General features: G+C 37.2%; 1 protein-coding gene and 1 long non-coding RNA gene across 2 annotated transcripts; both read right to left on the bottom strand.

The window, feature by feature from the left end:
• Nucleotides 1-5,635: 5,635 nt before the first annotated feature.
• On the bottom strand, nt 5,636-6,974 carry LOC131599945 (protein TRANSPORT INHIBITOR RESPONSE 1-like). The gene is made up of 3 exons (XM_058872183.1): nt 6,850-6,974; nt 5,867-6,726; nt 5,636-5,779 (listed from the first exon to the last, which is right to left on the bottom strand). Exon 2 carries the CDS (start codon nt 6,535-6,537, stop codon nt 5,914-5,916), a length of 624 nt encoding a protein of 207 aa, XP_058728166.1. The 5' UTR covers nt 6,538-6,726; nt 6,850-6,974; the 3' UTR covers nt 5,636-5,779; nt 5,867-5,913.
• A 12,419-nt stretch (nt 6,975-19,393) lies between these two features.
• LOC131599944 (uncharacterized) lies at nt 19,394-20,665 on the bottom strand. Its single transcript, XR_009282951.1, has 2 exons — nt 19,854-20,665; nt 19,394-19,729 (listed from the first exon to the last, which is right to left on the bottom strand). It is a non-coding gene; the product is annotated as an uncharacterized LOC131599944 (long non-coding RNA).
• Between the last annotated feature and the right edge of the window lie 320 nt (nt 20,666-20,985).

Raw genomic sequence — 20,985 nt, 5'->3', positions numbered from 1 at the left:
AAAATTAACAGTTCAATTAACTTATAAATGTAAAATAACATAAAAGATATTTAATGTATAATTATTTTATTTTAAATTAAAATAAATTAGAAGGGTTAAAAATGGATATTAATTAAAATAATAAGGATAAAAAAGGAAGAAAAAACAATAAGCTATAAGACATAAACTAAAACTCTATTTAAAATAGCGTCTAGAAAATAAGCTATAAGTTAGTAAAATAAGCTATAAGCTCGTGATAAAAAGACCGTTACCAAACAAGTCTAAATTATCATATGAGCTTATAAGACATAAGACATAAGCTATAAGCTCGAAAACATGTCTTACCAAACAGAGCCTAAGCCCCTTTTATTGTTCTTCCCCTTTCCTAGTTTAAACACTAGTTTAGAACCTTGATAGGAATTGCTTCCTATCAATTGGTGCTTTCATCATATACTCAAATCCTCCTATGGATTATCATTATCACACACCTTCATATCATCCATGGAGTATTCCTCCTACCGATCCCACAAATCCCTCTTTTACATCTCCTACCACATCTTCATTTCCATCTTTCCCGTGGGAACTTTTTACACCTTATTACACTCATGGTTCATCATCCCCAAAATTGTATTTGAATCACGGATATTCACCACATCATCATTCACATCTTCAGCAGCACCACATCATTCACTGTCCAGAAACTACCTATCGTACACGTATTAGAAGAGATTTTACAAAACATTTCCAAGTCTCTCACCCACGTTTCAAGAAATCAACCAAACACACTCCAAAACCGCCAGTGAAAGACAATAAACAGCGATTCAATCACAAACCACAACCACGATTGTTCAATGGAAGCAAGAACATGGGCGGTGGAAGATCCAACAACAGCGGAAACATCCGTGGAAACCCTAAATTCCGAAACAGAGATTCTATCGATAGAGAATCCATTTTCGTTGAAGGTGGATTCTTATCCGATTGGAACCCTTCCTTCTCCAACCGCGGTTTGGGTAGCAATGGTATTTTCAATCGCACTACTGATGATGATAGTGTTTTTTCTTTTAATTATCTCACAGAGAAAGTAGCGTTTCTTCTCGAAACTTCGAACGGGTTTTTATCACTTAATGATGTCGAGAGTACTATTGTGGTACATGAGACGCATGAATCGGTTAAAGCTGAATCAATTGATAAATTAACGAAGTCGAAGAATGTGCAAGAGAATTCTGAAGGGGAGTGGTCTGTGATTGATGCACATCCTATTCATGCTATGAAGTTTTCTGTCTCCCCTTTTGTGCGTGTTCCTGTTCAGTGTAAGGTTGCTTCAGATCTTCTTAAGCTTGTGGAAGGCCTCAAACATCTTGCTAAGTCTGATCCTATGGTTGTCTGTACCATTGAGGAGTCCGGAGAACACATTGTTGCTGCTGCCGGTGAGCTTCATCTTGAGATCTGTTTGAAGGACTTGCAGGATGATTTCATGGGTGAGTTGTTTTTGCAAGCGTTGAATGGTATGCCCCTTTTCTACAAAGTCAGTTTGGGATCTTCCCCAGCTTCACAATTGTTTGGTGGGATTCCAAATCCTGATGAGGAAGTTAAGCTGTGTTTGGTTGCAGAAGTCGAAAAAGATAAAGATATCGTGGTTGTTCGTGCAGGAATCACATCAGAACTTTCACTTGAACTGTTTCGGGAAAATTTTCCAGATAGGATTTTCAATATGGGAGTTGCCGAGCATTATGCAGTCACGTTAGTTTCTGGTTTGTCAAGTGGTAGATTGAAGCCATTTTGCATCATACAATCTTCCTTGTTACAGAGAGCCTATGATCAGGTTGTTCATGATGTTGATCAACATAAAATTCCAGTGCGTTTTGTCATTACAAGTGCAGGATTGGTAGTTTCGGATGGTCCCGTCCAGTGTGGAGAATTTGATATAACATTCATGCCGTGCTTACCAAACATGATTGTCATGGCGTTGTCTGATAAGGTTGAACTTGTGAACATGGAGACTACTGCTACTACATTGGCGTATAGGATTTATAAAACAGATATGCCTGAAAATGATCAACTGAATATGGCCTTTGTTGACATTGGACATGCTAGTATGCAGGTGTGCATTGTTGGGTTCAAATAGGGGCAGCTGAATGTGTTGGCTCATATGTTTGACAAGTCACTTGGTGGTTTGGGAATTGATTATGATGGTTCAATGTTTTCTGATTTTGATATATTTGTTGCTCATGGTTTAGAAGAGTATGCTGCAACAGTTTTTAATGTTGTGAAGTATGTTTGTGTTCTTCAATGGGATACCGAGATTTCTGAGCTTGTTACACGATCAATGGGGGATGTTTCTGATCGTATAGGACGACCTACGGATAATGGTCAGATTGGCATTATAGATCCTGATTGTAGGTTGGTTGGACTCCACTTGTATGACGGTTTGTTTAAAGTTATTCCTTTTGATGATAAAGGACGGCTCAAGGAAGCTTTTAATATCAGGCTTGAGGAGCCCCAAGTTTTGGACATCAAATTGATGTATGGTTGTCCAAAGCCTACTATTGTGGTTCTCTACGGAGATAACAAAGACGCCCGTCATGTTCAAACATACGAGGTTGCTCTGAAGGATAAAGACTTTGTTGAGTGTCTATGGTCGCACAACAATCTTGATAATGGGGATGACTTATTAATACTGGTTCCCTCGCCTCTTTGTGGTGTGCTTATTATTGGAGAAGAAACTATTTACTTGGTGACCATACAGGGTCGCTCAGTCTACTTGTTATAACCCATGAGAAAGAAAAGGTTATTGCTCTCAAAATAGAGCCCCTTAGGGAGACTTCCATTGCATCTACAATTTCATACCTTGATAATGCATTTGTCTATATGGGTTCAAATTACGGAGATTCACAGCTCATAAAACTAAATCTACAGCCTGATGCAAAAGGTTGTTATGTGGAAGTCTTGAAAAGGTATGTTAATTTGGGGCCCATTGTTGACTTTTGTGTGGTAGACCTTGAAAGGCAAAGGCAAGGTCAGGTTGTGACTTGTTCTGGAGCTTACAAGGATGGCTCTCTTTGTGCTGTAAGTTTTATAAGTGAAACGAGAATATTAGCAATGAATCTTCAGGATAAGTTAATGACTGTTGCATTTGTTCTGAAAATGGTGAAGCAATGTGTGGGCACTGAAGGTGTGGAAACTGAGTATATTAGATTTGGGAGACATCATCCGTTTAAGCAATGGGATCCGGGAGTTATTTTAGAACCTTGAGGACAAGGTTCAAGTGAACCCCGCGGCAATGATAGAGAGTATTTAGTTATATTTTAATATTTTTAGTTTAATTAGAATTATTAATTTAAGGTTTTATATTAGTTGGTATTTTAGTAATTGGGCATTTTTAGTTATTGGCCCATTAGTTACATTATAGATGTAGTGTCATTGACACATTACAAATCAATGAATGAAATCAAGTTTAACTTTATCTTTTATTTTAAGTCCCTTTTATTGTTCTTCCCCTTTCCTAGTTTAAACCCTAGTTTAGAACCTTGATAAGAATTGCTTCCTATCAGTAGCGGCAAGGCGTGTTAAAATAGGTCACATCATAAATAAAATATAATAAAATAGTGTTATTTGATGTAGAGTCATAATACTTTATATTGTACTTTATTTTATTGTATTGTGTTGTAATAATATTTGTGATTTTTTTAATATTTAAGTTATATAATCAAAATGTCTTATAATAATCATTGTAATATGTAAGTTATAATTCTTAAAATAAAAAATATATTTTTATATAAATAACTTTATAATCCAAGACATTTAATAGTTCAAAAAAAATAAGTAGCAAATCATAGACATGATCAAGGTTGTCAGAATCGAGTTTTTACCTTGACTCGTTTTGCCTAGGTAAAATCGAAACGTAAAATCGTAGAGTTTACCTCATATTAAAATTATATTAAATGTATATATACCACATATATATACTTATAGAATATTCTAAATGCAATAATTATTTAAAATTTTAACTTAATTATAAAGCAAAAGTATACTATATTATCATAATAAAGTATAATATTCACAATCTTGTATCAAACTACATAAATTGTCCACCAAATCATCAAAAGTAACATCCAAAAAATTATAAAAAAACAATAGTTTCATAAGTTTATCAAGTTCAACAAAACAAATTTTTTCATGTTCACCTTCAACTTAATCAAAAGTTCAATCCTTCTACAACATCGTCTTCATTAGAGCATTCATATTTAACTTGATTAAATCCATCTTCAAATGTTAAAGATTCTTTAATATATTATAACCAAGATATGAATATGAATAAAATTAAAAATTCATAGAAACAATTTTATGGGGCAAAATATAAAATGTGATTTATAAATTTTGACAAAAAAAAGTAAAATCAGGTCAAAGAGTAAAATCCAACGATTTTACACAATTTCACCGATTTCAGAATGATTTAAATCACTTAAAATCGTTCCAGGATACGATTTTACCTAAAAAGATTTTTACCTACGATTTAACACGAAATAGAGACCTAAAAACGTGAAATCTATAGAGTTTAGGTTTTAAATCGAGATTTTAACAACCTTGGACATGATAATCTAAGACAATAAAACAAATAAAACATTATACTTTTTCGTCAATCCAGTATTCCTACATTTTAAAAACCAATACATTTGCATTTATCTTTATCAATTTTGGTAAAAAAAAAAAACCAGTTTTGGTCAAAAAAAAACTTTTACATTTTTAGAGATATAATTTAGATTTAGAGGATCAATATGTGAAATCTCTCTATTCCTAAATTATTTTATGGGTTTAATGGATATACCCTGACAGTGTAAAATAGTTTTACACTGTCATCCAATAGAAAACCACAAATCTGCTATGTTATTAAAAGTTTTTTAAAATAAAAAGGATTTTAATTGGATACATAATTGTGATTGGTTGACAGTATAAAACTATTTTACACTGTCAGTGCATCACCCATTTTCTCTTATTTTATATCATTTTATTCCTGTAACTCCCGGTTGCCTTTTATATTTATTTTTAAATTTGATTATTAGAATTTCTAGAGTGACATAAATAGAATTATAATAGAATTATAATAAATAGAATTATTGTTTCAGGAATCAATTTTTTTTGTTAATGAAGTCAAAGAAAGCAATTAACATAAATCAAGATTAATTAGAAAATAGTCAATTTTCTGAAATAAATTGTATTGTATTTAAAACCAAAATTAATGTGTTGATGTGTTTAAAACCAAAATTTACAATGTTAATGTATGACTTGATTAAAACCAAAATTTACAATGTTAATGTATGACTTGATTTCATTCGATGGAAACCTTAATGTATGATTTCATTTCATTTTTCAAATGCCCATGAAACATTGAAGAATGCCTTTTAGAACCCTCAAGAGTCATTATAAAGACAATCAAAACTAGTTTTCAACAGCCATTGTAAAAGATGTGTTCCCAGCCAGTTTCTATCCAATTGAAAAAAAAAATTGTATAACAGACAAATATGCATCGAAGTTTGCAATAGAATATGAATATATATTTGGAAGGCTAACAATGATAAATCAGCGTGCCTAATATCTTAGACAAAAAACAAAGGGAACGACATGAATATAAACTTACGTCTGCAAACATTACTGTATGAAGAATAATACAACAATGTATCTAATGCAAATACAACAACATAGTTTTAGTCTCTATTGATAAGTAAATGGACATCCCAAGGTTCCGCCAAACTGTTAAATTAATAACATGAGAGCTCAAACCCTCATCACAATCCCATTGTACCTATAGTTCAACAAAATATCAAAACTTCAATAACCTACACCAAGGCAACAGAAAAATTAATTAGAGATTTCTAAATTGAGTGTGTACCTGGCATTAACAATCTGCCAAATCAAATTCACAAAGATTCCTTGGCTCTATACACTGTTAGGTTTCTCGATCCGTACGGAGGAATCATCCTTCATTGTCCAGACAAAATCAGGCATGTCCAACCTTGGCCCAGCAGTACTCCTGTATATATAAAGCTTCTCCACAAGACAACTATTTGGCCTTGAATCTGGAGGTCCTCTTTCATCAATCACTTCAACATTAAGTCTGGGCATTTGCTGTCCCAGTAGCTTACATGCTTCATAACTCACTGGGCAAGAGGACATCCAAAGGGATCGCATTGTCTCAAGTTTTTCCGCATTGGCCAAGAGAGCCTTGTCGCCAAAGGGACAGTCCCTGATCTCTAGCTTCCTAAGATTATCACACTCCGACAACAAATAATGGAGATCTAAATCACGAGCTCCTGCAAAGGCAATTGATAGCATCTCCAGCTTCTTCGCATGAGTTCCAATATATTCAAAAACATGATCAGTAAGAAGGCCAGAAAGGGAAAGGCGCAGAAGATCCTTACAATGCTCTACAATAGCTCCAAAACCAGAATCCAGTGGTTGAAGAGTAAGATAATCGGGAGTTCGAGGCTCCAGAATACACAGGCGAAAGCGAGTCAAATTAGTCATATTCTGCGCAAAAGTATTTAGAGCAGCATTATACATTTGACGACAAAAATATAGAATGGACTGGAGCTTTGGGCAGCCTTTAGATACAGCGACAAGACCCTATTCTGTCAACGCAATATTTGGTTCTAAACCAAACGGATAAGAAGAAAACACCCTCAACTCCTGTAGATCCTTGCATGAAGCAGCAACGACATCAAGACCAGCATCTTCTATGTAATCAAGCACCTGTATCAACGGACTTTAATTAGCACATGAATATACCACACGATTTAAGGGTAAAGAACCCGAGATGCACACAAAACATGGAATTGGAAATACAATGAAAAATATCATATAAATCCAACATACCCAAAACCGCAACAAATTGGGGCATTGGCCGACAAGCTTGATAAGATCAGAGCTTTGAATGACAGTATAACTCAGGTTTAGTGATGTTAGCCTAGAGAAGACAGAATTTAGTGCCCGAAGGTAGGATGGCAGAACTTGCCAAAAACCAGATACATGTTATAACTTCTTTATAAAAAAAGAAGTCAAATACATATTAAATCAAAGGCTGTATTTTTTCATGAGTTGCAGCAGTCATACTCTATTAACAATGTCAGTCATTACAGTTTAAGTAGTAGGCATAGATAAAACCTAAATGGAATAAGATCATGCAGACAGTAGATATTCTTCACTTTTGGATGAATCAGAGTGCAAGTCAATATTATTACATGATATTTGCCAATTGAGTATGATCTCAGTATTTTCTTGCAAGCAACTTAAATATTCATCAAACCATATCTCAGCTAAGCAAACTAATATGATAAGCCAAGTCTAAATATAGATTAGAGATTCAAGTTATCATATGATTGTAACAAATGCCTCATTTATCCTATGATCATGATGGGAACACACACAAGAAACACACAATCAAAAAGCATGAATATCATTGCATACTTGAGTTCAGATTGAGAAAACTACTTACAGGCATGTCAATATACTTTCCATGAGGTAGTCGCTGCTCCTCAAAACACAAGCATTGTAGAAACACGGGTTATCTGAGTAGAGATTTTGTTTTCTACACTATAAAATGCGAGGGCACCCTAACCATATATATATATATATATATATATATATATATATATATATATATATATATATATATATATATATAAAATAAGATTTAAAAACATTTCAAAGGATTCAGTATGAATATGTAACTTAACAACACAGTTTTGAACCGAATAGTAACTTAAGACCTGTTCATACATGACAGTACCTACATAAACAACCAGCATTAATTTGGCATCGAAATAGTATTACATAAGTACTTATCCAAACAGATCCTGAGTTGCTTTTGAAAACCAACAATTCCATAATATGATTTTTCCAGTAGAGAAAGAACAAATTTGGCATCGAAAACACGTAATCACTTCAACTTGCTGATGTAGACGTCTGTCATACCCCAAATTTGTCCTACCCTTTAACTTTTTATCTGGCTTAAGCTTCACGTTTCATATGCATCTTTCCATTAGGTCATTTAACATAACATGCATCATTAATCAATAAACTTAGCAGGGGATCGAGGTCATAGATAGAGCTGGAGTTTCACATGGTTTGGAGTCCCCACATCACACGAGTTTGTTTCAATTGAAGTTCTCCTTGGTCATGGATAAGGGTTTATTTCCCTAGGTTTGTGACTATCAGATGAATTTCAAGCCACTTTGGGGCATTCACAAGATCTGGATGAGAAATATTGTTTTCATTTCAAAGTTTGGAGACTTTTGGTCATGTTGTGATCGTTGATCAAAGTAACCACAGAGGGTTGACTTTTGACCAAAGTCTATCTTGAGGTGACTTATTGGCTACGTGTCATTGGCGCTAGAGAATCAAGCTGGCAAAAGGAGTAAAAGATTTAATATTGGAAAGGAGGATTACTTTGAGTACTTGGAATCTGTCATTTGGATTCAAATAACAAGTTAAAAATGATTCATCCACGGTCCAAGTTTCCACTACATTCAAGATGAATATCCATTCTTCAAGTTCCTCCACTATGAATTTAATATTCCTTAATAGGCAAGAAGCATGATTCAAGGTTCAAGGTTGTTAATGCAACTTCATTCAAAGTTTTCAAGAATCAATTCAACAATACAAGTCGGTGAAGGCGTGCATATGGTTTCATTTGGAAGACAAAGTACGAAAAGTTTAGAACATTCATCTTGGGTTCATCCACTATCATCAACCAAATTCAAATATCCATTACATTACCAAAAACCATTACACATTTCATGCTCCAAATTCAATCCTTACAAAATTCATTATAAAAAATCAAATCCCTAAACCTAGGGTGACTTGCTCCTATAATTAGCCTTGATTCGCTTTCCTCATCCAACCATGCCAAGTCTCTTCACATTCACCAAGCGCTTCAAATCTATACAGCTCAGAAAAGCAGCTCGGGAATCGTCCCATATACAACCCTGCGAAACAGTCATTAACTTCAAACCATGCCTGCCACGGTCTGCTGCCACACAATTTCAAACCTGCACAATACAAGAATTACATCATACCATAGTCCACATACATTCAGCAAACAATTGACATCAACCAGTCCCTAACTGATATCTAACTCAGTTTCATTTGATTATCTAACAGCCCAGCACATACCATACATTTGTATTTAGATTCCAGAAGTCAGCTCAGAAAAACTTGGCATTAGTTTCTACAAAAGAAAAAGGCAGTGCATCAGCTCTGCTCATAACAGAAAAGTCAAAATCAGCCCTGCATACAATTCATTCAATCTCACAAAACCAGTTCATTCAACAGTTTTTACAACAGTTAATAATTTCCTAACTGTTACCACCAAAACAGAACTAACGGTCACATAACATATAACAAACCCCCCATAAATCAGTCCCTAACACTCCTAACTGTTTTACTACTACTAACTGATCTCCCAATTAACCTGTAACTAATCCTAACAGCATCTAACTAACCATAACTACCCCAACAGAATTTCCCTTCAACTAACAGCAATCAAACTACATTCTGACCATACATTTTTAAACCAAAACCATTCACTAGCCAATTCATAACAACCACTTTACAGAACCTTAACTACTTTCCAGCTTCATAACAGAATCAGTTACTCAATAACTAACCTAACCAAGTCATAACAAACCCTAACTAACTCCTAACTAACAGAAAATCAGAAATTGAGAAGAGTGACTAACCTGCAAACTCGATAAAGCCAGAGTAGTGATAACTCTCTTCACGGGGAGAACTCTCGATTCATTCTACACACTCACCATCCACCATTATCCATCTTCATCACTCTCTCACTTTCATCTTCTTCAATCACCATTAACCTTCTTCCTCCACCTTCATTCTCCACCCTTCACTTCACTGCTTCACTTCTCATTCTCCACATTTCACACACACTTCACCATTCATTCTCGCACACACCACTTTCCTCCACCTTCACACTTCCATTCATAACAAACCTTCATCATCACCATCTTCATCAGCTCTGAATTCAAGGAGAAGAATAAGAGGTTGAGAATCAGAAGTTGAAGAAACGAATCAATAACAGAAACGCAACAAACCTTTTTCTTTCACGATTCAAGCTCTTCGTCGACTTTCAACGCAACCTCCAACCGAAACTCCATCAATCTTCAATAAGCTTCAAGAAGCTCTGCATCATCTTCATCACGACGCACAATCGTACACAACGTTCAATACCGTCGCTTCTTCGTCAGATTCAAACAACAACAAAAACGCAGAAGCAGAATGAATCGGAGAGGTTGGAGCGAGGCGAGACCGAAAGCAGAGAAGAGGTTGAGGGATACGCCTTTTTCCGGTGGCATCGTTGTTCGATCGGAGAGGACGAGTTGATCATCGGAGATTGTTGAGAACGGTGTTGACGCCGTTTGAGGTCGAAGCAAGAGTAGAGAAGATGAGAGAGGTTCTGAGCCGCGTTGTTCACGGAGGTGGCCGGAGGGTTTCATCGGAGATGTCGCTGGAGAAGGAAGGTCCACCGCCGCGTTTTGAGAGAGGGAGAGAGTTTCTTTGTCAAGAATCCCGATCGTCACACACAGAGTAACCCTATTCCCCTCTTTCAATTTCCCTTTTTTTATTAATCTTTATTCTTCTTTTAACTTCTTTTTTAATCTGAAATAATAAAAAATCTGAATCATGACAACCTCTGGGCCTTGTTCCACGAAATGCTATATCTACCCCCCTTGGCCCATGTAGCACGCCTTTTTTGGCTAAAAATATGTACAAAAAAAAAGAGCTTTGGGCCATAACCTTCTGGGCCCTGTGCCTTGCTGATTGCACCATTGTGTAGGGTTTCGCACCCCTTGACTCCAAAGATATTAGATATTAATTTCTTTTTTTTTTAGATTTTTTCTTTCAAGTTTTTTTAGATATTAAAAACATAAAAAACCATTAAAATTTTGATAGATTTTTAGGTAATCGTTGACATAAAAAATGCAATAAAAAATATTAGTTTCTTAATTAGAGTTTAGGCTAGTTTAATTTTGACTTTTAATTGATTTCTTCATAAAAGCCCATAAAAATAGTAGGTTTTTTTTAGGTTAATTTTGACATTAAATTCCTTCATAAAACTCATAAAAAATAGTAGTATTTTTAGGTTAACTTTGTACTAATACTTGAATTGCTTCTCTTTATGCTTTTGTATCATTTTCATGCTATTTTTGTATAATTGTTGTGTAATGTTGTTACTTGTTTTGGCCACATTTTTGGCCTACTTTGTTAACACCATTTTAATGCTCCTTTTAGAATTTAGTCACCTTGTTAACATTAGACTTGTAGATTAGAATGACGTAGATTAGAGTTTAGGATTAGTTCCCTATTGCATTCTTTTTCTTTTCGATTTTTAAAATACTTAATAAAAATCGATGAAGATCATACCGTTGCTTTATTTCATGGTAGGAAAGAAATGATTGAGGCGTAGGCCTCGATGTATGTTCTTTCCTACTTAACGGAGAAGAAATGATTGAGGTGTGAAGCCTCGGTGTATTTCTTAACCGTTATTTAGAGAAACGATTGTGGCGTAGGCCTCGATGTGCATTCTCTAAATATTCACAAAAGAACTTCTTTTTGTATTCCTACTTAGCGGAGAAGAAATGATTGAGGTGAAGCCTCGATGTATTTCTTAACCGCTATTTAGAGAAACGATTGTGGCGTAGGCCTCGATGTGCGTTCTCTAAATATTCAAAAACAAACAAAAAACCCTTTTTGGTATGATCTAAGTCACAAATTAAAATCCCCATAAAAAACACCAACCAAAAACACTTCAAAAAACCTAATAAATGTTCAGACTTAAAACAAAAGTGAGGAAGTGATGCGAGACCTTGTAGTGGGTTCTCGTCATCATGGAATTACCCTTAAAAGATACAAACCAATCTCTTTTTCTCCTTTCTAAGGGCAAGTTATCTCCGCTCCATTGCATCCTAGGCTGTCCCCTTGTGCAAGAGCGCGAGCGTTAACTCCGCCCAACTAAAAAACACAAAAACAAACAGAAAATCGTGAGCCGAGCTACGGTAACTCTGATTCCTGAAAAGGATACGTAGGCAGCGGGGTAGGGCCCGTGCGAGTACAATTCTTTATTTTCCCTACATTTTGCATTCATTTCGCATTTAGACATAGACATAGTACACACCCATTAGATAGAAACAAACATAGGTGGATACCATCGAGTACGATGGGCGTGAGGGGTGCTAATACCTTCCCCTCGCGTAACCGACTCCCGTACCTTGATTCTCTGGTCGCAAGACCCTGTTCCTTCCCTTGTTAGGTTTTCTGATATTCCTTTCCCTTATGGGATAAATATATTGGTGGCGACTCTGTTCATTTTTCGCGAGCGTGCGACAGCTGGCGACTCTGCTGGGGATGTTGCTAGACCTGTTGCTGGTCCATCCTTAGTGAGTCGATCCTAGCCTGCGTTTGTTTGTTTGTTTACTGGGTGTTTATTTGTTTTTATGTCTATACCTTGTATATATGTTTGCATGTTTACTTTTCTGCTTGCATATCATGTTTATTTCTGTTTGCACATCATGCATATGGATTATATTCTGTGTTCCTTGGGGTCTTCTGTTCTGTTTTGCAGGTTGGGTGGGATTGTCTCTATGAGGTAAAAGGCCCAATACCCAGGCCAGAGTGACACATAGGATACCTAGGATAGAGTGGATAGTCATGACGCCGATGAGATGTCAGGTCTTGTCTAGTGCGATCATGAGACCCACGCCCAGTCGAGGTCCAAATGGGGTATCATTGTTGGCATGTAGATGCAACAACATTGGTGCCTCAGGAGGACTGATAACGCTGGTTGCCATTTTGACCTACCCTGACCTAGACCACACCTGTGAGTGGGGAGGGATATACATGACAGGTACCGTTGGTGACTATTCTGTTATGATGGTGACTATTGTTCCTATGGTTCCATGATACAAGGCCGAACCTTTGATCTCATGACATCTAATCTATATCAGTTATTCAGAGGATTGTACAGTGGTTACTAAGATTATGTGGACCGTTGACCCCATGCTGTTGCATCGCATAACATCATTTCTTTATCCACTTCATTTATGGGGGATCCTAAAGTCTATTTCCAAAAAAAGAGAAAAAGAAAAAAGGAAATAGAAAAATAAAAAAAAAGAGAAAGAAAAGATATTCTATACAAAAAAAGAGAAGCTTTGATTCCAAAAAAAAGAAAAATGAAAGTGTATGAAAAGACCTTAGGATCTCTCATAAATGAAACATGCATTCATACTATCATGCATTTCATGGTTCTATCAGAAGCTTATGGAGCCCTTTCTATTCAGACTTTGACATCAACAACAGATTTGACTTCTCACCGTTATGTGCTTGAAAGTTAGCATTGGAACAACTCCGTGAGGTTTTTGAGTGAGATGAGAACGTAAATGGAGACTGACATGAATCAGTGTATGGAGGTTATTCAAGCCTTTTCTCTTGGACAAGAAGAATTGAGACATGTTCCTCAGAGGCCTAATGGAATGTTAAACTCACCTCAAGGGGAGGTCCTATGAATCAGAATTTCTGAAGTATTGCTGAGATTCCTATCACTGTTAAGGAGGAAATACACCATTGGAAATTGAAGTCTTCAAGTTCCCGATTATTCAAATTGACAAAAGGTTTTACCTCTTGGAAGAAAGTTTGGAATCCATAAAAAGTTATGACTCCGCTGATTCAGATGTTATTGGTTTGTGCCTAATGATGGATATTGAAGCTAAAATGGTAATCATATCTTGTACATATGTGGAAGTTGCTGGGGGCTCCCGCACGAGGGATAAGCAAGACGCACTCTTATCTTGAGCATTGCATCATTCGCCTTGCTCGAATCCCTAAAAGCATTACAAATTCCTATGTGACTTCGTCGGAATCTTCTTCCGTGTGGTAATCAAGAGTGTTCTTCATAATGCTTCTCATCCTCAAGGTTCTGCTCCATATCCCAGTTACATTTTCTCAGAATTTCCTTCTCAATGGCCTTCGCTTGTTAATAGAGACAAAAGAATATGAGAAACAAATTGATGTGATTCTACTGCCTTGTGCCCAGTTGCTTCCTCGTTTGTCAGACTTTCAGTTGGTTAAGATTCGTGTTTTGGGTCTTCTTCACCACAAATAGATCTCCTCAATTTGATGACCATACAAGGTTCTTCCATTTATGATGGTGATTACTACTCCAACATCTATGCTTGGGGCTCCCGCATGAGGGATAAGCAAGACGTACTCTTATCTTGAGCATTGCATCACTCGCATTGCTCGAATCCCTAAAGTGAGGCAAAAAAGTTTACAACTCATGGGTGACTTTGTTAGAGTTCTCTTTTGAAGTAATCTGAAGTGTTTGGAAGGAACTGCAGAAAGTATTCAAGCTCAATAAGTCCAGACGGAGTCAAGTCTCCTCAACAATGGCGGCCATTTAGTTTCTTTATTGCATTCTCATTTGTAACATTTCATTGTTTGTTTAAGCACTGATCGCATGTAAAAACTTGTTAATTTCTGAATGAAAATCATAATACACTGTCTATGTTTGTCTTGAAGTAATCCATTCGTTATCACTCATAAAATGTTTTGGCATTACGATACCAACTTTACTAATTGCTTGCTTAGGCAAAAGCTGAGGGAGAATGATGAAAAATAAAAATACGAAATCTCTAATCATGTGTTTTTGAATAAAACCCTACTAAGGATGTACAGGCATTGTTTCTAATCCCCAAACACCGGAGGAATAAGGGAGATAGACCCTCGATAACCCCTTTGAGCCTTGAAGTAGGAGTTTCTTTTCTAATCATAAAAGACCCTTATTTTAACCTTGGGGCAGGGTAGTGTTCATTTAACTTGATCGAGTGTTCAAAACTCACCAAAAGGGTGTGCATCTAAGGATACAACAATGGTTACCCTTCAAAAGGTTGAGGAATGTCAAAACCGCAATGGTTATCTTTATTCCGTCAAAAGATTCCAAAAAAGGATCAAAACCACAATGGTTATTCCTCATCAATCAAGGACTCAGGCAGTCGCAATCACTTTCAACAAATCAGAGATTCAAGATCACACAACCTTGTTCAAAAAAAAAAGAGAAAAAGAAGAGCCCGCTAAGTCAACAACTTGAAAACAAGTGACTTAGGCAAAAGTTAGGGCATCCCGCTGGACCCCAAAATAAAATTCAAAAGAATTTGTCCAGGCAAAAGTTAGGGAAATAAAAGGGGAAAAAGCAAAGCAAAAGCGAAAAACAAGGATTACAAAATAAAGATCCTCATCAAAAGAACAAAGTTGTGTGATCAAACACCAAAAAAGAAACTGAGTGACTGCCATGTCCCAAAAAAACTCATTGATTCCTCAACCATTCCAAATTCCCTGTGAGGAATGAACACTCCTGTCGAGTTAATTGAACTTAGGAATGGAGAACATCACGAAGGGGGTGGGTACAAATAATTTTGAGCCTAAAAACCTTTGTTTCCAAAACCGTGAACCTGGCCAAGTTACAACCCTTAAAAGTCCTAATTGAAGTAGGGTTTATTTTGAAAGCACACTCCGATGAGATATCGTTTAACTGACTCCTAATGAAGCGAGACTCATATCCATGTTGGTATCGTATGCCTGCTTTATCTTTCATGTGCGGAAATTCGAGGTTGTGTCGACTAGTGACCCATTCACGAGAGGTCGCAACCTCATTTCAATAAAAAAGTTTCTTAAAAAACTCCAAGACTAACATATGCTTTGCATTAGAGTTATCATTCTTAGAATTAACATTCTTTTGCATACAAAACATCTGCTTAAACAACAAGGAAATCTTCAAGGATGAGAATTAGTGGGCAACGTGATCATGTCAAAGCACAAGAAACTTGAGAACTCCGAGGAGTAAAAGCTAATCATTTCAAATGTTGACCATCAAGGGGCAGATTCTCTAAAAACTCCATTGGGCATGAACAGTTAATGCTTTCTTTGATTACCTTGAGGGGAAGAGTTTGAAGGCCCCGTTGAGCGTGGTAAAGTTGTTTCCATGTTTGTTTAACTTCAAAACAATGAAGGCTTGAGGATTCTAGTAATATGTACCTAATCAGGGGCAATTGAATCGAGGTTTGACCTCTAAAATTCAGCATATCTGTGGCAATCATGTCGATAAATATCTTCGAGCCTTGATCAATCTTGGGCAATCAAGTCGAGTAATCTCTCTTGAGTTCAACCAATCTGGGGCAGTTACGTCGAGATTCGACAAATCTCTCCAAGGATCCTTTAGGGCAAATTCCTCCATAAGTCGCGAAGCTTGGGGCACAATTCTGAGTTTATTGTCTCTCCATGACCATAGGAGTTTATTTCTCCTAGAAATTTGGTCTCTCCCCAAGCACAGGAGTTTATTTCTCCTGAGAGTTGTTCCATTTCTCCAACCTGGTGCCCTTATTCGGATAATCCCCAACATGGTGAATCGAGGGAATCTCCTCAAGCTGGAAATCCTCCAAGCAATGGCACATGGTGAGAAGTCAGAAATCATTCTTCAAGCCAACAAACTGAAGGTGCTCTTACAAATCAAAGTCAAATATCTATTGGCACCTCCGCATGGTCCTTAACACTAAGGGGATTCTCCCTGGTGTTTACCTCACTAATGCCTTTATTTGGCATCCTGCATATAGTGTTCACTGCATATAACATTGCATCCTCAAAAGCGTAGTATATCCGTCAAAGCGGATCATTACGCCATAGAAAAATTCAAACATGCATACAAAGCATAAGCCAGATAACACAAATCATCACTCAATCAAGACAACGGTACTTCCCCCACATAAAAATGTCCTTACAAACCCCGATTGATATCTGCTACTACATCACAAATCTCCTCCATCCACGGTGCCGATACTTGGTTTTCTCAATCCCCAAAAAGAAATCTCATTTTCTCTCTCCAACATGGATCGGATACAATGTCTTTCTTCGTCAGAATCGTTGTCTCCGAGGTTATTTCCCATATGCTGCGTGCAGATCAGAGCATGAATGAGGGTGGGCATTCAACCCATCTCATTTTTCCATCGTTTGAATAACTATACTTGGTGTGTGGCAATTCAAACGATTGCCGCTCCGGAGAATTACACCCCGCCTTTTGGCCTGAGGGATTAATGTAGTTCTTATGCTTCGTAAGCATCCATATTCCCGTAATTCCTGGTGGTTACTATCGCCTTCTTGTCGAGTCTAGTCGTCTCTAGTCTTGTCCTGGTTATTTCCCGTATGTTGCGTGCAAATTAGAGTGCGAATGAGGGTGAGCATTCAACCCATCTCATTTTTCAATCGTTTGGATAACCATACTTGGTGTGTGGCAATTCGAACGATTGCCACTCTTACAGGATTATACCCCGCCTTTTGGCCTGAGGGATTAATGTAGTTCTTATGCTTCGCAAGCATCGATATCCCGTGATTCTTCAGTATGTACTACTCTTTTGGGTCGAGTCTAGTCGTCACTAGTCTCCATGGTCCCTTTCCCTCGTACGGGAAAACTTTTAGATCCAACCCCCGTGTTGTGTATCCTTTGCCTTCCGTCCTGGCAAATCATTTCAAGACTAAATCCCAACCCCCAGCAAGTCCATCTACCAAGCTTCTCAAACACTCGTCCGTGTCATTCCTTCGATACTCGTCTGTATTGAGTCAAACACTCGTCCGTGTCATTCCTTCGATACTCGTCTGTATTGAGTCAAACACTCGTATGTGTCATTCTTTCGATACTCGTCTGTGTCTCCTTTTGATGCTCGTATGTGTCATTCTTTCGATACTCGTCTGTATCTCCTTTTGATGCTCGTATGTGTCATTCTTTTGGTACTCGTATGTATCTTCTTTTGATGCTCGTATGTGTCATTCTTTTGGTACTCGTATGTATCTTCTTTTGATGCTCGTATGTGTCATTCTTACGATACTCGTCTGTATCTTCTTCTGATGCTCGTATGTGTCATTCCTTCGGTACTCGTCTGTATCTCTCCTTTTGATGCTCGTATGTGTCATCCTTTCGATACTCGTCTGTATCTCCTTTTGATGCTCGTATGTGTCAGTATTTTGGTACTCGTATGTATCTTCTTTTGATGCTCGTATGTGTCATTCCTTTGGTACTCGTCTGTATCTTCTTTTGATGCTCGTATGTGTCATTCCTTCGATACTCATCTGTATCTCCTGTTGATGCTCGTATGTGTCATGCCTTCGATACTCGTCTGTATCTCCTTCTGATGCTCGTATGTGTCGTTCTTTCGATACTCGTCCGTATCTCTTTTTGATGCTCGTATGTGTCATTCTGTCGATACTCGTCTGTATCTCCTTTAAAACACTTGACTATCTTACCTTCCCACCAGACATACTTCTGCTCCGACCACTTCCATGTAGTAAACATTTCCTTTGAGAACCTTGTATTGGCACCTTGGGCTACGTTACAAGCTCTCACCATTCAATCCATTATTCACTGTATATTTCCATCAGAAAAACAAAAATTCTCTTTCCCCAGCAGATATCAAAACAAAAATAAAAGAATAAAGACCACTCCATCTCCTCGGGACAAATTTCAGGTCTTCGGTATTTAATCTTCTTTTACTTCGAATGTTCGAAAGGCTGGCACCAATCTCACCTTCAAGTATAAGACGATTAAATAGGGGCAGCTGTCATACCCCAAATTTGTCCTACCCTTTAACTTTTTATCTGGCTTAAGCTTCACGTTTCATATGCATCTTTCCATTAGGTCATTTAACATAACATGCATCATTAATCAATAAACTTAGCAGGGGATCGAGGTCATAGATAGAGCTGGAGTTTCACATGGTTTGGAGTCCCCACATCACACGAGTTTGTTTCAATTGAAGTTCTCCTTGGTCATGGATAAGGGTTTATTTCCCTAGGTTTGTGACTATCAGATGAATTTCAAGCCACTTTGGGGCATTCACAAGATCTGGATGAGAAATATTGTTTTCATTTCAAAGTTTGGAGACTTTTGGTCATGTTGTGATCGTTGATCAAAGTAACCACAGAGGGTTGACTTTTGACCAAAGTCTATCTTGAGGTGACTTATTGGCTACGTGTCATTGGCGCTAGAGAATCAAGCTGGCAAAAGGAGTAAAAGATTTAATATTGGAAAGGAGGATTACTTTGAGTACTTGGAATCTGTCATTTGGATTCAAATAACAAGTTAAAAATGATTCATCCACGGTCCAAGTTTCCACTACATTCAAGATGAATATCCATTCTTCAAGTTCCTCCACTATGAATTTAATATTCCTTAATAGGCAAGAAGCATGATTCAAGGTTCAAGGTTGTTAATGCAACTTCATTCAAAGTTTTCAAGAATCAATTCAACAATACAAGTCGGTGAAGGCGTGCATATGGTTTCATTTGGAAGACAAAGTACGAAAAGTTTAGAACATTCATCTTGGGTTCATCCACTATCATCAACCAAATTCAAATATCCATTACATTACCAAAAACCATTACACATTTCATGCTCCAAATTCAATCCTTACAAAATTCATTATAAAAAATCAAATCCCTAAACCTAGGGTGACTTGCTCCTATAATTAGCCTTGATTCGCTTTCCTCATCCAACCATGCCAAGTCTCTTCACATTCACCAAGCGCTTCAAATCTATACAGCTCAGAAAAGCAGCTCGGGAATCGTCCCATATACAACCCTGCGAAACAGTCATTAACTTCAAACCATGCCTGCCACGGTCTGCTGCCACACAATTTCAAACCTGCACAATACAAGAATTACATCATACCATAGTCCACATACATTCAGCAAACAATTGACATCAACCAGTCCCTAACTGATATCTAACTCAGTTTCATTTGATTATCTAACAGCCCAGCACATACCATACATTTGTATTTAGATTCCAGAAGTCAGTTCAGAAAAACTTGGCATTAGTTTCTACAAAAGAAAAAGGCAGTGCATCAGCTCTGCTCATAACAGAAAAGTCAAAATCAGCCCTGCATACAATTCATTCAATCTCACAAAACCAGTTCATTCAACAGTTTTTACAACAGTTAATAATTTCCTAACTGTTACCACCAAAACAGAACTAACGGTCACATAACATATAACAAACCCCCCATAAATCAGTCCCTAACACTCCTAACTGTTTTACTACTACTAACTGATCTCCCAATTAACCTGTAACTAATCCTAACAGCATCTAACTAACCATAACTACCCCAACAGAATTTCCCTTCAACTAACAGCAATCAAACTACATTCTGACCATACATTTTTAAACCAAAACCATTCACTAGCCAATTCATAACAACCACTTTACAGAACCTTAACTACTTTCCAGCTTCATAACAGAATCAGTTACTCAATAACTAACCTAACCAAGTCATAACAAACCCTAACTAACTCCTAACTAACAGAAAATCAGAAATTGAGAAGAGTGACTAACCTGCAAACTCGATAAAGCCAGAGTAGTGATAACTCTCTTCACGGGGAGAACTCTCGATTCATTCTACACACTCACCATCCACCATTATCCATCTTCATCACTCTCTCACTTTCATCTTCTTCAATCACCATTAACCTTCTTCCTCCACCTTCATTCTCCACCCTTCACTTCACTGCTTCACTTCTCATTCTCCACATTTCACACACACTTCACCATTCATTCTCGCACACGCCACTTTCCTCCACCTTCACACTTCCATTCATAACAAACCTTCATCATCACCATCTTCATCAGCTCTGAATTCAAGGAGAAGAATAAGAGGTTGAGAATCAGAAGTTGAAGAAACGAATCAATAACAGAAACGCAACAAACCTTTTTCTTTCACGATTCAAGCTCTTCGTCGACTTTCAACGCAACCTCCAACCGAAACTCCATCAATCTTCAATAAGCTTCAAGAAGCTCTGCATCATCTTCATCACGACGCACAATCGTACACAACGTTCAATACCGTCGCTTCTTCGTCAGATTCAAACAACAACAAAAACGCAGAAGCAGAATGAATCGGA

The sequence above is a fragment of the Vicia villosa genome, linkage group LG4 (genome assembly GCF_029867415.1).
Source record: "Vicia villosa cultivar HV-30 ecotype Madison, WI linkage group LG4, Vvil1.0, whole genome shotgun sequence".
NCBI lineage: Eukaryota > Viridiplantae > Streptophyta > Magnoliopsida > Fabales > Fabaceae > Vicia > Vicia villosa.
This window is presented reverse-complemented; position numbering and strand designations above follow the sequence as displayed.

Excerpts from the sequence above, each read along its gene's own strand:
- LOC131599945 (XM_058872183.1), bottom strand. The coding sequence starts at position 6,537 with ATGTATAATGCTGCTCTAAATACTTTTGCGCAGAATATGACTAATTTG.